The sequence below is a fragment of the Schistocerca serialis genome, chromosome 8, assembly GCF_023864345.2.
Source record: "Schistocerca serialis cubense isolate TAMUIC-IGC-003099 chromosome 8, iqSchSeri2.2, whole genome shotgun sequence".
Lineage (NCBI taxonomy): Eukaryota > Metazoa > Arthropoda > Insecta > Orthoptera > Acrididae > Schistocerca > Schistocerca serialis.
This window is the reverse complement of record NC_064645.1, coordinates 50,248,220-50,268,642: the sequence shown is the minus strand read 5'-3', so window position 1 is coordinate 50,268,642 and position 20,423 is coordinate 50,248,220. Positions and strand designations below refer to the sequence as shown.

At 41.8% G+C, this 20,423-nt stretch overlaps 1 protein-coding gene across 2 annotated transcripts in view; it reads left to right on the top strand.

The window, feature by feature from the left end:
• LOC126416623 (DNA polymerase lambda-like) overlaps positions 1–20,423 on the top strand; it is a 155,118-nt gene that overhangs the window by 117,529 nt on the left and 17,166 nt on the right. The window contains exon 7 of one of the 2 annotated variants that reach the window (XM_050084380.1): positions 15,440–15,601. The exons of the other annotated variant lie outside the window; for it this stretch is intronic. Within the exon in view, the coding sequence (XP_049940337.1) occupies positions 15,440–15,601 (162 nt within the window). The remainder of the gene's footprint in view (positions 1–15,439; positions 15,602–20,423) is intronic. 2 annotated transcript variants of the gene reach the window in all.

Here is a 20,423-nt window from a genome sequence, read left to right as displayed (position 1 = left end):
ATCTCAATTCAAATTATCTAGCATTGTTAGCCCTTCTTGGTTAAAACCATGGTCTTTCAAATGAGCCCAGATTTGAAAATTTTATAGAACGTAAGTTGTTTTTTTGCAGAACCATGTTGAAAATACCACATTTTTTTGCCTTTCTCCAAGTTTGCATTTAATTTATTCAGTATTGGAAAGTGGTACATTGATGAAACTTTATATTTGATAACCTTGTGTTGTTAGGTTAATAAATTCCATGTTCATCATAGCTTTAGTCACTGACACATAAGAAGCGAAACTCTTAATTTTTTTGGGATGAATTTGCCTAAAATTTTCTTGCTGAATGTGGCTTGTAAAATTCTTTTTCATTATTATTCTTAAGAGAATGAGTAAAATTTTACAAGACTGCCAAACTACATTTCTTTCAGCAAAATATAGCCTAAGATATAACAGCTCAGTGTCACCAGAAACTCTCACTTGCTCTGCGCAAAGTCACACGTTGAGTGAAAAAACTGACTTTATCTCAGCCATTATTGCTTCAACGAATGTTAAAATTTACTACTGTTCATTGGGGGACAGGTGTGAATGTTCACACGAAATTTCAATCAAATCCGTGATGGTCGAGCAGGAAGGCCTAAGTGAGTTGATATGGAATGACCCTGTAGGACTTCCAGAATTTATCCCATGTTGACCCCACTTCTATAATGCATTACCCTCGACTGAGGACATTGCTGCTTCTTGTTAGGCAATGTAGGAAGTAGGTTCATGAGGTGCAAAAATAAATGAACATCAAGCAAGTAATTATCACCAATTTATTCCCAAATACAGATTATGATTGCGCGCACGCCCACGCGATGGGCATCCACCTTTACTGACGAGAGCAGTTTGTCAGTGTTTGCTAGTTGGTGGCACCTACAGGTGTCCACATAAGTTGCTGCATGCATGCCTTTAATCCTTAAATTTGCACTGAAACACTTTGATTCTCCAGCTGGGCTCCTCAAACTCATCTGGGCATGGTTGTACATCTTAGGTGTCTGAAAGAGGAGTCCCTGCATTCAAGATTAAATATCAGAAGCTAAGATCGATAGATGAGTGTGTAATGTCCCACCAGTTAGTGAATAGTTACAAATGGTGTGAATATCTTGCCTTCGGTGTCCCACGACGACTGCATACTGAAGTGGACTGACAAGGCAGCCAGTCCACAGTGACGGGTAGCCGATAGAAAGGCACGCGTACACACACACGCCGACGGGCGTCAATTCTGGAACAGGATAACTATTGAATGGTAGCAAGAAAAGTACGTAGCTGCTTTATACTTGACTTTATTATTTGATGACTACAGCATTCTTCTTGAGACATTTATACTATAACTCTCAAAGTAGGTAAGGCTAATGGCGCCTTGCTAGGTCGTAGCCATGCACTTAGCAGAAGGCTATTCTAACTGGCTCTCGGCAAATGAGAGGAAGGCTTCGTCCGTATGGTCGCTAGCAATCTCCTCGTACAACTGGGGCGAGTGCTATATCGTCTCTCGAGACCTGCCTTGTGGTGGCGCTAGGTCTGCGATCACACAGTGGCGACACGCGGGTCCGACATGTACTAAATGGACCGCGGCCGATTTAAGCTACCACCTAGCAAGTGTGGTGTCTGGCGGTGACACCACATTCCTCCCCCGCAAATCGGCGAACGGTCGTGAGATAAGGCTTCCGCCCGCCGTGGGGAGGACCCCATGTTGACGTATGCGACGAGGTGGGGAGCCTAACAACAGGCGAGGCTGTGCCACCCGCACCTGGCCATTCGGTCCGAGGGGAGCTAGGAAACGCCTGAAAAGCTAGTCCAGGGTGCACGTCAACATGCGGTGTATGCGCCCGTAAAGAAACATGAGGGGCCGAAGTGTCTAACTCCATTGCGTCGGGGTAGCCGACGCGCGATGACGTCATGTGGTCCGGAGCGGTCGGGAGTTCCATGGCGGAGGACAGCTGGTCACGGCTAGCGATTGGCGGCGCGTGACCCTGGGAGGCGCTTGGCGGCTGCAGCGAAGCGTCTAATGCGGGCGGCGCCGGCGGGAGAACAGGCGGTGGCGGCGGCGGCGGCGCGTCGCCATGTGGCAAATGGGAAGGCATCGTCGGTAACACCTGGGGATGAGGCGAGCCAGTAGATGGGTCCCCAGGGCGCTGACCGGACGGCACCGTTGCTGAAAGCAGACGGGGAGCGGCAGAACCCGTGCGACGACAGAGGCGCAGCTGATTGAGATGCCGACGCACCTCACCAGAGGCCCCCAAAACCAAATACATCGCGCGGCCGAGGCAGCGAAGAATGCGCCCTGCGAGCCAACGCCGTGAACAGCGATAGTTGCGATAAAATACAACGTCGCCTGGAGCAAAAGCAGGAGACTGCTGCTGCACAGGAACCTGATGCGGCGGATGCAGCAAAGACATCAAGGTGCGATGAGGACGACCATGGAGCAACTCAGCCGGCGAGCGACTATCTCGGGGCTGAGAGCGATACGAAGACAAAAAGAGCAACAATGCGTCCTCCCGAGAATGCGACTCTTTCAATTTCAACATCTGTGACTTGAAAGTCCGGACCAATCGTTCAGCGGCACCGTTTGACTGAGGCGAAAACGGCGCGGATATCAGATGTTGAATACCATTGGCCTGGCAGAATGACTGAAATTCTGCGGACAGGAACTGTGGGCCATTGTCGGAAACAATAGTCTGCGGAAGACCTTCAATGCAAAAGATAGCAGACAACGCTTGGATGGTGGCGGAGGACGTCGTGGAAGACATCCGGACAACAAAAGGAAAATTACTGAAGGCATCGACCAGAACCAACCATCGAGCATTCCAGAATGGACCAGCAAAATCAATGTGCAAGCGTTGCCAAGGGGAAGTGGCTTTTGGCCATGCAAAGACTTTCCGCGGCGGTGCGGATTGTTGTTCGGCACACGCCATGCAAGAAGAACACATATTCGTAATCGCAGCATCGATTCCGAACCAAGTACAGTGCTGACGAGCAAGTTGTTTCGTTCGCACTATACCCCAATGTCCTTGGTGAAGAAGCCGTAAAACAGAGGACTGTAACGAACGTGGGACCACGACTCTGGACTGATCATTATCAGAACGCAACAACAAAACACCACGTCGAACAAAAAGTCTCTCCTTGTGAGCAAAAAATCGGCGAACCAACGGATCCTCGATCCGAGACTTTGACAAAGGCCATTGCGTAGCAACAAAACGTAAAACAGTAGCAAGGACAGGGTCAGCAGCTGTGGCTGTAGCTACACGACGAAAATCAATCGGAAACGATTCGACCACTTCATCGGTTTCCGAATCAATGAACATGCAAGCAAGTTCGGAAGAATCGAATGCTTTATCCTCAGCAACAGGCAAACGGGACAACGCATCGGCGTTTCCGTGCTTAGCAGTGGACCGATACAAGATATCGTAGCGGTACTGCGAGAGGAAAATAGACCAGCGAATGAATTTCTGCGCTGTACGCGGAGGTACAGGCTTGTTCGGATGAAAAAGCGATGTCAAAGGTTTGTGGTCTGTGATGATGGTGAAGTGACGACCATACAAGAAATCATGGAACTTAGTAACACCAAACACGAGAGCCAAAGCTTCTTTCTCTATCTGTGAATAATTTCTTTGCGCAGACGAGAGCAATTTGGACGCAAAGGCAATAGGGCGATCATGGGAGCCAACTTTGTGCGCAAGCACAGCACCGATCCCGAAATCCGATGCATCTACCATCAACAAAAGGGGTTTCTGGGGATCGAATGGCGTAAGGCACGTATTAGAAAGCAACGCCGATTTCAACTGGCGAAAGGCGCGTTCGCATTCCGTCGTCCAGACGAACGGAACACCTTTACGGCGTAAGCGATGAAGCGGAGCTGAAATGGAAGAGGCATTGCGCATAAATTTGTGATAATAGGTAATTTTACCCAACACACTCTGTAGCTGTTTCACATTGCGAGGGGAAGGTAAATCTTGTATGGCACGGAGGTGCTCTGGACTCGGATGTATGCCTTGGGCATTGATGACATGGCCCAGGTATGGTAAGTCACGAGCAAAAAACACACATTTGTCCTTCCGCAAGCGAAGACCATTTTGTCGCAAGACCTGAAATAATGTTCGGAGGTTCGCAAGATGATCTTCTTCTGTCTGTCCAGAGATCACTATATCGTCCAGATAGTTTGCGGCAGTAGGGACCGACGCACAAATAGTTTGTAAATATTGCTGAAACAAGGCAGGGGCTGATGCACACCCGAACGGCAGTCTTTTGAACCTGTACAATCCAAGATGCGTGTTAACCACCAATACGTGCTGGGAGTCGTCGTCCACCGGTATTTGCAAGTACGCATCGGCTAGGTCCAACTTTGAAAAATATTTTCCCGGGCACAGTTTAGCAAAAAGATCTTCCGGGCGGGGCAAAGGAAAAGTAGCAGTCACTAGTTGTGGATTGACTGTGGCCTTGAAGTCCACGCAAAGTCTCAATGTGCCGGAAGGTTTTGGCAAAATTACTAAGGGTGAGGCCCAGAGAGAAGCTTGCACACGTTCAATTACACCCTGTGATTCTAGATCGTTTAATGTTCGTGCGACCTCATCACGCAAGGCGTGGGGAACATTGCGCGCTCTGAAAAATGTCGGTTGCGCGTTTACTTTCAGTTCCAAATGTGCTTCATAGTTTTTAGCGCAACCTAAGCCTGGTGCAAAAATGTCTGCAAATTCGTCACATAAGCGAGAAACACTGTCTGAAGGCACAGTCTGATTCACTGAGAGGACCTGATTTACAATAGACATGTTAAACAACTGAAATAAATCTAAGCCAAACAAGTTCACTGCCGTAGAAGAACGAAGAACATAAAATGACACAAGTTTTGTTTGTCCTTTGTATGTGGCAAGAAGGCTGCACTGTCCTAACACAGGTATTGTCTGTCCTGAATATGTGGTTAGCTTAACATTTGCGGAACGCAACGGAGGTTTGCCCAGTTGTGTGTACGTGTCGTGATTGAGCAATGAAACTGCAGCTCCGGTATCGAGCTGGAATGGTATCACTTTGCCTTCAAAGTCTAAGTCCACAAAAAGTTTATTGTTCTGCTGACGACAAGAGCGACTGTTTTGTGCAATTTGAACAGACACTGGTACAGAATCACTTGCTAATTGACGTGATTTCCGGTGACGTCGAAGCATAGTTTTTGTGGGACGAACACAGGCACTGTTAGAGAAAGTGTCACTGGACGAAGTGGAATTAACGACATGAATGTCCATGGGCGAAGGTCCGCGAGCCTCAGTGTCCTTGGTTCGATTCCGGCGCGAAGCAAAGGGCCTGGAATGGTTGTGATTGTCTGAACGGAGCTTTTTCTGGCAAACACTTTGAACATGTCCTTTCTTATTGCAGAAAAAGCAAATAGCTTGGCGTGACGGGCAATGTTCACGCGAATGTCTAGTAGCACACCGCGGGCATGATTTCACTGCATTTGTGTGCTGGCGCGGCACACCTGGCTTAGCGCGCGGCGGCAGCTGTGCGGACGTATGCGAGGGCAGTTGACCGGGCCGCTTAGCTCGAGAGCGCCCGGCGGGCCGGTTAATGTTACACACAGCTGGCGAAGTTTCAAAAGATTCCTGAGCACAGTCAAGTGTGTCCTGTCTATCCAATATGTCTATCACTTGTTGAAGGGAGGGATTAACTAGTTTCAAAATTTGCTCCCGTATGCGAACATCAGAAACGTTCTGTGCAATTGCATCACGCACCATTGTATCTGAATAAGAAAGACCACAGTCACATTCAAAGGCACAGTCCCTAGTAAGTCCTTGCAATGTTGCTACCCACTCCCTATTAGTTTGACCGGCCGTACGTTTTGTACGAAAAAACGTATACCGTTTTGCAACCACATTAACTGTTTCTTTGAAATAGACATCTAATGCAGACAAAATTTCCTCGTAGGACAGAGTTGCTACGTCTCGTCGGGGAAACAATTTCACTATCACACGGTAGGTGGACACACCGACACAAGAAAGCAAAAACGGCTGCCGCTCATTACCTTGAATTCTGTAGGCAGCGAGGTGGAAGGCGAACTGTCGGGACCATTCCTGCCACGTCTCCTGGTTCGGGTCGTAGTGCCTAAAAGGCGGTGCAACGGCAGGTTGTGGCTGCGGTAGCGGTGAAGCGGCGGCGGCCGCATCGGTGTGCAGCGCACGTTGACCCTGGACGAGCTGTCCAAGGGCATCCAATAACGCCTGCGTCTGCTGATTCTGCAAGCGATAAAATTCGGACAGTACATCTGGCGAAGCCATGACACAAATAAATTAGGGCAAAGCAAAACACAAGATCCTTTGTAGACTCGTCGCCAATGAAGTGGACTGACAAGGCAGCCAGTCCACAGTGACGGGTAGCCGATAGAAAGGCATGCGTACACACACACGCCGACGGGCGTCAATTCTGGAACAGGATAACTATTGAATGGTAGCAAGAAAAGTACGTAGCTGCTTTATACTTAACTTTATTATTTGATGACTACAGCATTCTTCTTGAGACATTTATACTATAACTCTCAAAGTAGGTAAGGCTAATGGCGCCTTGCTAGGTCGTAGCCATGCACTTAGCAGAAGGCTATTCTAACTGGCTCTCGGCAAATGAGAGGAAGGCTTCGTCCGTATGGTCGCTAGCAATCTCCTCGTACAACTGGGGCGAGTGCTATATCGTCTCTCGAGACCTGCCTTGTGGTGGCGCTAGGTCTGCGATCACACAGTGGCGACACGCGGGTCCGACATGTACTAAATGGACCGCGGCCGATTTAAGCTACCACCTAGCAAGTGTGGTGTCTGGCGGTGACACCACACATACATGAGCTAAAATATGCGTGTTCAATAAATACAGGATACCATAATGGATTTCACTACAGTGACGTAGGCCACAACTGAAGTAAAGTAGGTACGTAGATTTGTTCACTTCAAAACCTGTATCTTATGAGCTCATGATCAATCTTTGGTGTAATAAACCTCGTTGTTACTACTACAGCTAACTGATGGTAGCACATACTACACTGGCGATATTAAATAGTCCAGATGCAGTAATTTGATAGAAATGGGTGTGTCAGGTCCATTGCATTGTTCAACACTAATACTCAACAAAGTACGAATATAAAGTCACACATCATTCTGCATTTTGTAACATTAAATCAAACTGTTTAACACTCCAAAATAATCTGTCACTGCACTGTTCTAATATGCTGCTTTCGACAATGTCCAACACACTAGTTGCTCTATTGTAAATCCAAACCTGAATCATGCGCTGAGAACTTATCTCAACTGTATGCACAGACCTGTCTAGTGGGTCCAGCACTCATCTGCCCTTAATAGTACTCGAGGCCGAGAATTTATACTCTTCCTACAATGTACTACTGGTTATAATAATGCAAAACATAATTTATAATATGAATTAGTTGAACAACATTACCAAACACTCTATAATATTCCCTACTTTGCTAGAACAAGTTTAAGACATTTTCTAAACACATAAAAATCACATTAGTATTGAAATTGCAGAAATAAGCTTGCTAACAGTGCTAAACAATCAGTTATCTATATTTTGTTAATTAGGCTTGAGATTTAATTTCTACCTCTTACAGATGATGAGAACGAAATATATTATTATTTTATCTAAACATTTTCCATATATTAATTTCCTGAATCTGATTTTTATTGTTTATGGTACAAAGAATATTGTAACTACTATTGTCTGGTATTGCTATTATTCTTCTAAAAGCCTTTTTCCTATTATCGAAAAGCAATTGAATTAATTATAGCTAGAGATATAAGAGTATTGGTCTAGTAATACACAATGCCGGGTGCTAACCATAATCCTGGAATGTTACAAGTGCAAGAAATGACGTGTTTATTGTGAAAACCGTAAGAAATTCATACAAAAGTTTTGAAATAGTTCAAACATTTTCTGAAACATGCTGCTGTAATTGTAATTCATTATTCCAATAAATAGTGCGCCACAGCTCAGAGAGATCAGCTCCACCAATAAACTGTGAAAGATTTGTGTACCGATTGATATTATGTGTTTCATTGAATGACATGTTTTTCTGGTACTGGACTGCCATAGGTTAGAACATAGTCCTACAGCAACAGCAATTTAATGTTTTAAAAGGGCCCGATGCAAAAACTATTCTCAAGCTCTTCACCAAATTCCGACAGACAGACAGCGTGGCTGATGATTTAGTAGAAAATGTTGGCTCCAAACAAACTGTAGTTACTCCTGAACATGTCACCACGGTTTTATTCCTGAACATGTCACCATGGTTTCTTTAATTATTCCACAACACCCGACGAAATCCGTCCAGCAAATTGCAGAATGGACCGGTTTCAAGTGTTCCAGCATGCGCAAAATAGTGAGACAGAGTCTAAACATTTCCATTCAAAATCCAAAGCCACAAGGCTGTACCTTTACAAGCTGTGTGACAGAAAGCTCAGTTTGCAAACAGTATTCTCACACTGATTAATAATGAAGCATTTGATTTTGGCTGCATCTGATTTACAGGTGAAGCACACTTCCACTTGAATGGCATCACGAGTAAATGAAACTGGTGGTTTGAGGGGGGTTCTGAAAATCCACTTTTGTGAAAAGTAAAACCACTGTGTTCTCCCAGAGTGCATCAGAGGCATTGTTGGCCCTTTTCATGTGACAAACGATCTCTGAAGAACATTACATAGCAATTTCTGAACAATTTTTCACCATATGGCTAGTGTTGGATGATCGACCAGATGCCGAGAAGTTGACATGAGATAGGGCCAGAACACATTGCACCGAACATGTGTTTTGCTATCTCTGAGAATAGAGCTGTTGCAGTAGATAATTGTACATTTGCTGGTGCAGGGATGGATCAACACCTGTATTCACCCAATCTGACTCCTCATGACTAGTTTCAGTGGGGCACATTGAAAGACACTGTCTAACTGGAATCGTCCCACTGTGTCAGCAATCTGTCTAATCCATTTCCATTAATACACTACAAGAAGTGATGCCAAATTCATTGGTCATTTGTGCCAGCTCTCTGGTGCAAGTGGTGAACATTTTGAAAAGAATTGTGATGTGACTGCAGAGACTGTTTGTAGAGGGCAAGGTTGTGTGTGCACACTGTCTGTGAACCGAAGAGTGTGTAGTGCTGTCTGTTAGCAGCTTTTGGAACTATTTTGAAATGTCTGTATAATTTCTGTGTAAAATTATTACAGCCTTCATGGTAGACTTACCTTTTTTTGCACTCGTCTGTCGATCTTAGTTTTTGCCAATATTATGAAAAGGAAAGTTCCTACTCACCATATAGCGGAGATACTGAGTCGTAGACAGGCACAACAAAAACACTGTCACAAAGAAGCTTTCAGCCAGCAAGGCCTTCATTAAAAATAGACGTCACACACACACACACACACACACACACACACACACACACACACACACCACACCACACACCACCACACACACACACACACACACACAAACACACAAAACTGCAGTCGTGTGTGTGTGTGTGTGTGTGTGTGTGTGTGTGTGTGTGTGAAATTTTATTTATGACAGTCTTTTGTTGTGCATATCTGCCACTATATAGTGAGTAGCGACTTTCCTTGTCATAATAGTGATACATTCCATCTTGGATTTTCCATTGTTTGATCTTAGTTTTTGAGATATTGAATTTTGAAATTGGGTTCTCCTTAGCTGGACTCTCTATCTGTGCTAATGTTTGCTTACTGGTCGGGTACATTGTGTGCTCTCAGAGCATGCCATTAAAGTCTCTCACTTTGTCAATAAATCACAGATTTCTTCTGTCAATGTATGCCTTTTCCATTACCATTCTTAAAAAATACATTCCATATGAAGTACCTTTGTGTGGGGCATGACCATTTGGTTTTCACTTGTTGTTAAAGAGTTTGAAAAGCTATTCATTAATGATTTTTCCCTCAGCTTAACACCACACCTTAAGTATTACTGTCAACAGCTGTGGACTTTGATGTTACGTAAGCCACATTTGCTGACCCCCAATTCTTTCTTTGAAATTGGGAAACAGACATTTCAGAACTGAGACAAGGTGTAGTTGAAAGTGTCTACTTTTGAATATTTTCTGTCAAGTAATCCAGCATTTCATTCTTTCCTACAGTTTCTTTTCATGTTAGGATTTGTGACATTTAATTTGTTCAGGTTTACACTGTGTCCTTTCAACCATGTGTTTTAATGCAAGAGAAAGCCTATATTTCAAAGTGAGGGTTTCCACAAGGACCACATTGTGCTCTTTGATTTGCTTTATAATGTATTAATCAATTAAAACAAGTGATATGAGAAAATAATAACACAAATTTGGGAAGTTTCTACCATCATCACTGCTTAAATTTACAGCCACTGACCAACTTGTAAGAATAAAGTTTCACTTTAGTTGTCTGTGTTGTTGTTGTTGTTGTTGTTGTTGTGGTGGTGGTGGTGGTGGTGGTGGTGGTGGTCTGCAAACCGAAGACTCGTATGGTGCAGTTCTTGGGCAGGTCTCCCTATCCCTGCAACCTCTACTGCAATCTGCACCCATTTGAACTTGCTTACTGTATTTAAGCCTTGGTCTTTCTCCACAGTTTTTACCCCTTCCACCTCACACAATTACTTCCATTACCAAAGTGGCAAGTTCTTGATGCCTCAGAAAGTGTCCTCGGGGTAGTCAAGATATGTGACAATTCCTCCTCCCTCCCCCCATTCCCCATATAAATTCAGTAACACCTCATTTGTTATTCAATCAACTCATCCAGTCTTCAAGATTCGTCTATAGCACTGTGTTTCAGGAGCTTCTATTCTCATCTTGTCTGAATTGCCTGTAGTTTACATTTCATTTCCACAGAAGGCTACACTCCAGACAAAAACCCTCAGAAAAGAACACCCGCCATGCAGATGTTTATTGGTTGTTAAGAAACTCTTCATTTTCAGAAATTCTTACTATTACTAGTCTTCATTTTGTGTCATCTCTTACTTCAACCATCTCCAGTTATTTTACTACCCAAATAGCAAAACTCATCTGTTACTTTTAGTGTCTCATTTTATAACCTAATTTCCTCTGCATCACCTGACTTCATTCGACTATACTCAATTACCCTGGTTTTCCTTTTATTGATGTTCATTGTATGATATCTTTTCAAAATACTAACCATCTTTTTCAACTACACTTCCAAGGCTTTAGCCATCTCTGACATAATTACAATTTCATCAGCAAACCAGAAACTTTTTATTTCTTCTCCATGAACTTGAATTGCCTTTCCAAATTTCTCCTCAGTTTCCATTGCAACTTGTTTAATGTACAGGTTGAATAATGTGGGAGAGGGGCTACAATCCTGTTCCACTCCTTTCTCACCCTTTCATGCACTTTGACTCATATAACTTCAATCTGAATACGGTTCTAGTTGTAAATAAACCTTTAGTTCCTGCATTTTATCCCTGCTACCTTTAAAATTTCAAAGAGTGCAACCCAGTACACAATGTCAAAAGCTTTCTCTAAATCTACAAATGTTATAAACATAAGTTTGACTTTCCTCAACCTATCTCCTAAGGTAAATCAGTATTGCCTTGCATGTTCCTAGATTTCTTCAGAACCCAAACTGATCTTCCCCTGGAGTCAACCTCTATCAGTTTTTCCATTGTTCTGCAAATAATTTGTCACTATTTTGCAGCCATGACTAATTAAGCTGGTGGTTCAGTAGCAGTCACACCTGTCAACACCAGTCTTCTTTAGAATTAGAATTATGACATTGTTCCTGAAGTCTGAGGGTATTCACCTGTCATATATGTTGCACATTAAGTGGATTACTTTACCGTAGCTGGCTCTTCTAAGAATCCCAATAATTCTGGGGGAATGTTGTGTTTCTTCAGTTTCTCCTAGTGTATTTCTTGCTCGAACAGTCCACAGGTGTACTGCTGGTCCATAGTGTCCAGTAGGCACAATATTTCAGTGGGCAGACATGTCACCATCGTCAGCACACCTGACAATGGCAACATGTCTGATCACCGAAATATTGTGCCCATTGGACACTATAGACCGGCAGTACACCCTTGGACTGTTCGAGCTGTGGGAATGTTGTCCACTTGCAGGGCCCTGTTTCCACTTACAATGCTCTTTCATATTATTCTTGAAGTATAGGCAATGTAGGAAAAGGCAGATTGCTACTTACCGTAAAGATGACACATCAGGTTACTGGCTGGTACAATTGAAAGACAATTACATAAAGCTTTTTTGGCCACAGCTGTCTTCACTAAAAGACACACACACACACACACACACACACACACACACACACAAACAAACAAACAAGCACACCTCAAGGATACACAACTACCAACTTCAGCATCAAGGGCCGTGTTGCGACAACACACTCACACACAAGCAGACCTCATGCACACATGAGCACCACACCAACTTCAGCATCTACAGGCAGAATGCAACTGTCAGATAGGATGCAAACAGCAATCTGAAGGGGGCAGGGAAGGGGAAGGGGGTAGTAGTGTACGAGATACTTCCCACTCCTCCTAAAATGGTGTTCCGCCGCCCCTCTCAACCCCCACAACATCCTAGTCCATCCCTAAACCACTCCCAATCCCTTCGCAAAGGGATCATATCCCTGAGGAATACTCAGGTGCAGAAACCTGCCCAATCCACCCACCCAGCACTTCCTATTACAGTCCTCTCACAAGTTTATCCCACCCCATCAGGACCAGGCCACCTGTGGACACAGTCATGTCATTTAGCAGCTGTGCTGCAATAATTGCACAGCTTTTTATATTTGTATGACTACCAACCAGCTGTCCACCAGGATGAATGGCCATCACCAAACTTTAGCCAAGAGCAAAGTAGACCACCCTGTGGCATGGCATCAAACGCAACATAACCAATTTGATTTCAGTGGCTGCTTCACTATCTGACCCATCTGGATCCATTTATCTATCACCAGCTTTTCTGGACTGCATAGATGGGAGTTACCTCTAAACACATTCTCCACTCCCATAATTATCCTGGCCTCAACCTACAGTAACACACTGTCCCCATACCCCCCATCCAACAGTATCCACTCCCTCTGTCCTATAATTCCTCCCCATTCTCATTTAAAGTTGGTGGGCATGTGTGCATGAGGTGTGCTTGCTTTCGCGCGCGCGTGTGTGTGTGTGTGTGTGTGTGTGTGTGTGTGTGTGTGTGTGGTTTTTTTTTTTTCTGATGGAAGCTGTGGCCAAAAACTGTCTGTAAGTGTCTTTTAATTGTGCCTGTCTGCAACCTGATGTGTCTTCTTTTGGCCATTACATACTCCCTATATTTTTCTTCCACCCAGTTCAGTCTTGCCATCTGAGTTCTTGATATTCACACAGCTGCTTCACTTGTCTCCAAGGGATAGGGCCTACTCTTATTTTTCTGTAGCTAGTAGTATCTATCTTTCCCCTAGTTGTGCATGCTGCTACTGCCATGCATTGTCCTCTAGCCATCCCTTGCCAGCCACTTTGCAGTTTCTGTCAGTCTCATTTTTTACATGTCCTTTTTTTACCTTTTGCCTGCTTCATCTGCTACATTTTTATATCTTTTCCTTTCCTGATTTAAATTTAATATATCTTAAGTAACCCAGGGATTTCTATTAGGGTTTGCCTTTTTGCCTATGTGATCCTCTGCTCAAAGGTTCCCGTTCATCTTCTGTTGTTTTCATTTCCCCAGTTCTCTCAATAACAGCTCATTCCTTCAGTTTTTCCAGGTATCATCTCTGTAATTCCCTACCTTTTTTGCAATTGTTTCAGTCTGAAGGTCACAACCAGTAAAATATGGTCAGAGTCTTCCAGTTTAAAATCTGGTTTTGAAATCTCTGTCTTACCATTATATAATCAGTCTGAAACATTCCAGTGTACTCACATCTCTTCCACATACACAATCTTCTTTTACTTTTCTAAAACCAAGTCTTGGTGCTGATTAAATTAAGCTCTGTGCAAAATTCTACCAGACAGTTTTTTCAGTCCATATTCCTCTGCTATTTTTCCATCTCTTCCTTTTCCTACTATCAAATACCAGATCTCCATCACAATTAAATTTTTCTTTCCCTTAACTATCTGAATACTTTTTTATCTCATCACAGATTTTTTCAGTCCCTTCATCATCTGTAGAGAAAGATGACATATAACTTTTACTACCGTCGCGAATGTTGGCTTCATTTCTATTTTGGCAGTTATAATGCATTCACTGTGCTGTTTATAATAGCTTATCTGCATTTCTGTTTTCTTATTCGTTATTATACCTGCTCATGCATTACCTCTATCTGATTTTGTTCAGATAACCTTGAACTGATTTCACCAGAAGTCCCGTTCATCCTTCCACTGCACTTTGCTAATTCCTTGCATATCCAGTTTCATCCTATCCATTACCCTTTTTAAATTCTCTAACCTTCCTACCCAATTAAGGGATTTAATATTCAATTCTCTCACCCTTAGAATGCCAGTCTCATTTATCCTCATGTCATTATCCTCCTTTGTAGCCACCGACTGGAGATTTGAATCAATGACTACTTTACCTGTGGAATATTTTGTCCAAGAGGATGGGATCATCATTAAGCCATACAGTTGAGTTGCATGTCCTTGGGAAATACAATGGCTGCAGTTTACCCTTACTTTCAGCTTTTGGCAGTATCAGCATAGCAAGGTCATATTTGCTAATTTTACAAGGCCAGTTTGGTCAGTCATCCAGACTGTTGCCCCTAAAACTATTCAAATGACTGCTGCTCATCTTCAGGAAACATGTGCTAGTCTCACTACTATTGAAACATGAAAGCCATTCCACCTCAGTGATGTCGACAGTTCGTTGGGGGGTCATTGTCAGTATATTAACAAAAATTACTGAATGTGATCTTTACATTCAACTGTTGAGAAAATTGTGCCTTATGGTGAGTTATGTTGACTGTCTCATTTATGTGCTGTTTCTGCAACACAATGGCCAGTAAATTGATGGTACTGTGTTACTCCTCGTGTAGTTAATGTAATAAACAAGCCACTAAACATCACAGAAAAATAACTGACACACTACCAGCCTTGGTTATAAGTCTTAAATTTCCCTGATTTTTTCTATTCAGCATAAGCAATTAATAAGCTTGAACTAATTCATATAATACTGTGCTCTTTAGTATGGCAGATACTGGCTGGAGACAATCAGGATAGAAGCATACAGTTCCACTTGCTTGTTTTTGATTGGTTCTGTTTTATGGCTGCAGCTCCAAAACAGTGCGTTAACAAGGAGTTGTGGCTATTGGCAGATTTTGATTGGTTAAATGTCCCCCTGCCCTGCTCTGACCTTAGTGTAAAGCCTTTTCTCTACACTCTCAGTATGTATGTTACTTATTTATAGCTGTGCTGAATTATCATAAATTATTGGTAAATGGTCATAAAAATTTTCCTTTTTTTGTTTCAGCACCGTCGTCTTGACATATTTGTTGCCCCAAAGTCTGAAACTGCAACAGCTTTGATGCACTACACAGGTTCTGCATTATTCAATCGTGCAATTAGGCTTCTGGCTGCGGAAAAGGGAATGTACCTTTCTGAACATTGCTTGATGAGTGATGTTGTGAGAGAGGTAATTTTTAGCCAGTTTCTCCTTTTATTCTCTCTCTCTCTTACATGATCACTATCCATTTGACTAATCCATTCATTGTATATTTGATTTTGTGATTTTATTCTTTCATTATTATTCTCCCTCATCCTCTCATTACAGTAAATAATAGGTTTTTCTTTGAGCAAAACTTTTTAATTAAATGCATTAACTATCACAATGGACAAGTGTGCACATTGACACAGAATTAGCAGGAATGGCCCTCAGTGTGAGGATTGCAAATATTATTTTCTTAACGAGTGTGTTAATACGGCCTATGAGAGGAATGGTGCTTGTCATTTCTGGAGATCTTGTAACTGTGAGCTGGTTTGATTGTGGAGCAAAAAAAATTGGCAGTTTTTTGCTTGCTGCTGTCTGCAGTAGTAATGTTAGTACTAGACCATAAGACTGGATTACGGTCAAGCGTTCCAGAACAGTGAAAAGATGGAGGAAACATTCCAATTCTGAGTGCAATAGCTTCAGTGCTTTGGAGACTGAGCAATATAACATTCAGACATCTCAAGAATTTATGAAGTATACTGGCAGTGCAGGACATAAGGAACAAGCCAAGTGTAGAAAGAAAAGTGTAAAGAATAGTGAGAAAGTCTTATTGCTGGGTAATAGTCATGGGGGAGAAGTGTCAGAATAAAGTGATTACCAGGCAACTAGTATTTTTGAGCCAAATGCAGGGCTCGGTAATATCTCCTGTGATTCAGGTTGTTTGAGGAAGGATCTTGGTGAAGATAATCATGTAATAATAGTAAGGGCCATAACCTTAATTATACGATTCGGGTGACATCTGGTCCATTTCTGAGAATGCTTCTCACACTAGTGTGAACAGCTCACTCTTTGAGCGGTATGGTATCCTCTGGACGTTGCATTCAGTGGAAAGTGTTAATACAGAGCTTCGGAAATCAATAAGGGGAGAAAGACATTCACTCTCTTGGCAAATGCCTTTCTGAGATTGATGTCTGAAATATTCCTCTGTGATACAGACAAGGGGGAGATTGAGTCAATAATTAAATCACTGAAGACTAAGGACTCTCATAGATATGATGGAATGCCTAGCAGAATATTAATGTACTGCGCTACACATGTTTGTCCTGTATTTATCCATATTTTTAATTTTTCCTTTAGGAATGATCAGTTTCCTGAACGATTAAAGTACTCAGTAGTAAAGTTGCTTTATAAAAACGGAGAAAGGGATAATGCAGACAATTTTAGACCTATTTCTATGCCATCAGTGCTTGCTAAAGTTATATCACACGATTTGCTATCAGATGTGCAGTTCAGCTTTAGATGTCATTGAACAACTGAAAATGCTATATTCTCTTTTCTCTGTGAGGTACAAAAGGTTTCAAATGCTAGGAATATTTTTTGACTTAACTAAGGGCTTCGATTGTGTTGATCACAAAATATTGCTCCAGAAGCTGGACCATTACGGAATACTTGCAGTAGCCCACAATTGGTTCACCTCTTACTTTAGCAACAGACAGCAAAAGGTCATTATTCTCAGTGTTGAGAATGGCCATGATGTGGGGTCTGAGTGGAATCTCTCCTGTTCCTTATTTATATAAACGATATGCCCTTTAGTATTAAGGGAAACTCTGAAATATTTCTGTTTGCTGATGAAACTAGCTTGGTAGTAAAGAATGTTGTGTGCAACATTGGCCTAGTTTCAAATAGTGTGGATCATGACATAAATTAAAGCTAATCACAGTAAGACACAGTTTTTACAGTTTCTGACACACAATTCAACAAAAACTGACATTTTAATTTCACAGAATGGGCATATGATTAGTGAAACTGAACAGTTCAAACTTTTACGTATTCAGATAGATAGTAAACTGTTGTGAAAAGCCCACGTTCAGGATCTTGTTCAAAGATTTAATGCTGCCAGTTTTACTGTTCAAACGGTATCTGAAGTGAGTGAGTGATTGTTTGACACAAAAATTAGTCTACTTTGTTTGTTTTCATTCGCTTATGTTGTATGGTATTATATTCTGGGGTAACTCTTCCCATTGTAAAAGGATATTTTTGTCTTAGAAATGGGTGGTTCGGGCAATAGGTGGTGTAAGTTTACGAACCTCTTGTTGACCCCTGTTCACGAGTCTGAATATTTTGACATTGGCCTATCAATAGATATATTCCTTACTGTCATTTCTTGTTAACAATATTATCTTATTCCCAAGAATAAGCAGCTTTCACTCAGTTAATACTTGCCAGAAATCAAACCTGCATTTGGATCAGACATCCTTAAAAAGGTGTACAGTATACTGCTGCATCCTTTTTCAATAAGCTATTACTAGAATTCAAAAATCTTAGCAGTATTCCACCCACTTTCAAGTTGTGACTGAAGGGTTTCCTCATGGGTCACTCCTCCTATTCTGTCAAGGAGTTCCTTGAAAAATTAAGCTGATTCTTGCTGCATTATTGATTACGTTTACTTAAAATTATGGGTTGACTTTTTTTGGGTTCATAAACATTTTATTTTTATCTGTTATTACTTTTATGTTGTAATTTCATGTACTGATATGTTCCATGACCTTGGAGATTTCCTCCTCAGTTTGGTCCTATGGAACTTGATGTGTAAATAACACAAATAAAAAAAGGCATGGATATGATTGATGTGTCGCTCCACCCTCTGTTGCATTGTACATGGCATGGTTCGTGTCTGAGTGCTCCTGGTAAGAGGCTATTTGCACAATCAATTGTCAGGAGCATCTAGTTCTAACAGGTCAGTGTCAGTTGCATCCAGTGGTTTTTTAGTGTGTTCTCTAGACCTTTTTTAGGCTAAACTCATCTGAAAGATAGAGCTGCAGAGTAGATATACCTGCAGTTGAAACAGCTACTAGCTCAACAAAATACTGCAGCTTGGACAAAACCAAGAATATTAAAGGAAATACATTTAGTGCCTTCCATAAAAACAGCAGAAGCCTTAAATAAAAAACTGATTAACTTCTCACATCCATCCAGAAAAATGAAAGGATAGATGAAATTTCAGCCAACTTGTTGTGTGTATGAGAGTGTCACATTGAAATCACTGAAACTGAACAGATTCATTTTGATGGAGACAAGCTAATTTCATACTGATGTAGAACCAATAAGAAGAAGGGGGTGGGGGACGCTATATACATACCAGTACCAAAAATGTAGTCCAGACCCTTCAGGTCTTTTCATTGCACTGACTTAGAAGCTCAAATTTTTTACACTGCCAAGGAACCGTAGACTGTAGTACCTAACATAAATTTCAACTTGATGCTTCTAACCGTTCCTGATTAAAAGGGATCTTAACGGACAGACAGACAGACAACAAGATTCTAAAAGCATTCTGTTTTTACTGCGTGAGATACGGAAACCTAAAAATCATTGCTTGTACATTCTTTAATGTTGATTTTTCTCTTAGACAGTACTGGATGAAGGCACCTAGAGTTGTTGATGTCCAGATTTGGTTTAATTGCTACAGTCACATTCCCTACATGGAGTGAAAGGACATTGTGCAATAACTGTTGACAGTTTGGTTTCAGATTCAACAACCTACAGTGATTTAACTGTAAAACCAATGTCAGTGGTGTATGTTGCCATAATATTCAGATGTTAACAATAAAAAGAGTATCAATTGGGATAGATTGGAACTCGCCACATTAAGAAGGTATTGTTTGTGGTGTTTATGTTGCCTGAAACACTGTGAGGTGGAGGTCAACATCAAGGAAGATGCTATATTGGGTTGAGGTGGCCCAGATGAAGCAAATGTGTTGAAGTTATGAAGAAATGTGGATAGGATGTCCCCATCCTCAGTACAGATCATGAAGATGTCATTATCAAGATGTCATCAGTAAATCTGAACCATATGAGATGTTAGGGATTCTGGATTTCATTAGATGTGCCATGAATAGGATAGTGACACATGGGTTCCCATGGCCACATCATGGATTAGTTTGTAAGTGGTGCCTTCAAAGGAGAAGTAATTTTGGGTAAATATATAGTTGATCATGGTGACTAGGAAGGTGGTTGTTCTAAAATCATACAACAGTACAACCAATTAGAAGAATGAAGGTAAGCCATTAAATGTAAGAAATGGAGTTAAGTCACATGCCCTCCAAGTTGATAAATAATGTTTTGAATGGATTTTTGATTCCATGATAGTGGACCAGAAAACACACAAGCATGTACCTCTGACAGTTAACAGACTACCTGCAGGAAATGTATTAAACTTCATAAAGCAGCTAAAATCAGTTTTAATAAAGTTATGCAGACTTAGCTGGAGAATCCTATTTTGTGAACACCAGCTTTGTATTATTTTCCACAGAAAATTTTCTACTAATGAGGATTGAAGGATTTAATGCAATGGCTACTGACATTTTGTTTTAAGACCTAACAATCTGCAGTGATTCAACTTTAAAAGCAATAGTCAGTGGTTTGTCTGACCATAGTAGGCAAATGTTGGCAGTAAAATTTACTGGCTGGTTAGGTACAGATCATAGAAGAGAAGTATTGTATCACAGAAAAGTGAACAATGACTGCATGACAAGTTTAAAAAGAAATTATGAGAAGAATTCTGGGTAGAAATTTATAAAGTAAGCAGTATTGATAGAAAGTTTAACTGTCTCTTAAACATATTCCTAGAGCATTTTCTGTTGTTTTCCTCTAAAACCCATAATGGCAAAGTTGAACAGAAACAAGATAGGGAGTGAATAACTAGTAGTATTGAAGTATCCTGTGCTGGGAAGAGCTCTTTACATATTTCAGAGAACAAGCACTAATGAAGATTTGAAACTCCATTACCACCAATATTGTGAACGGCCAT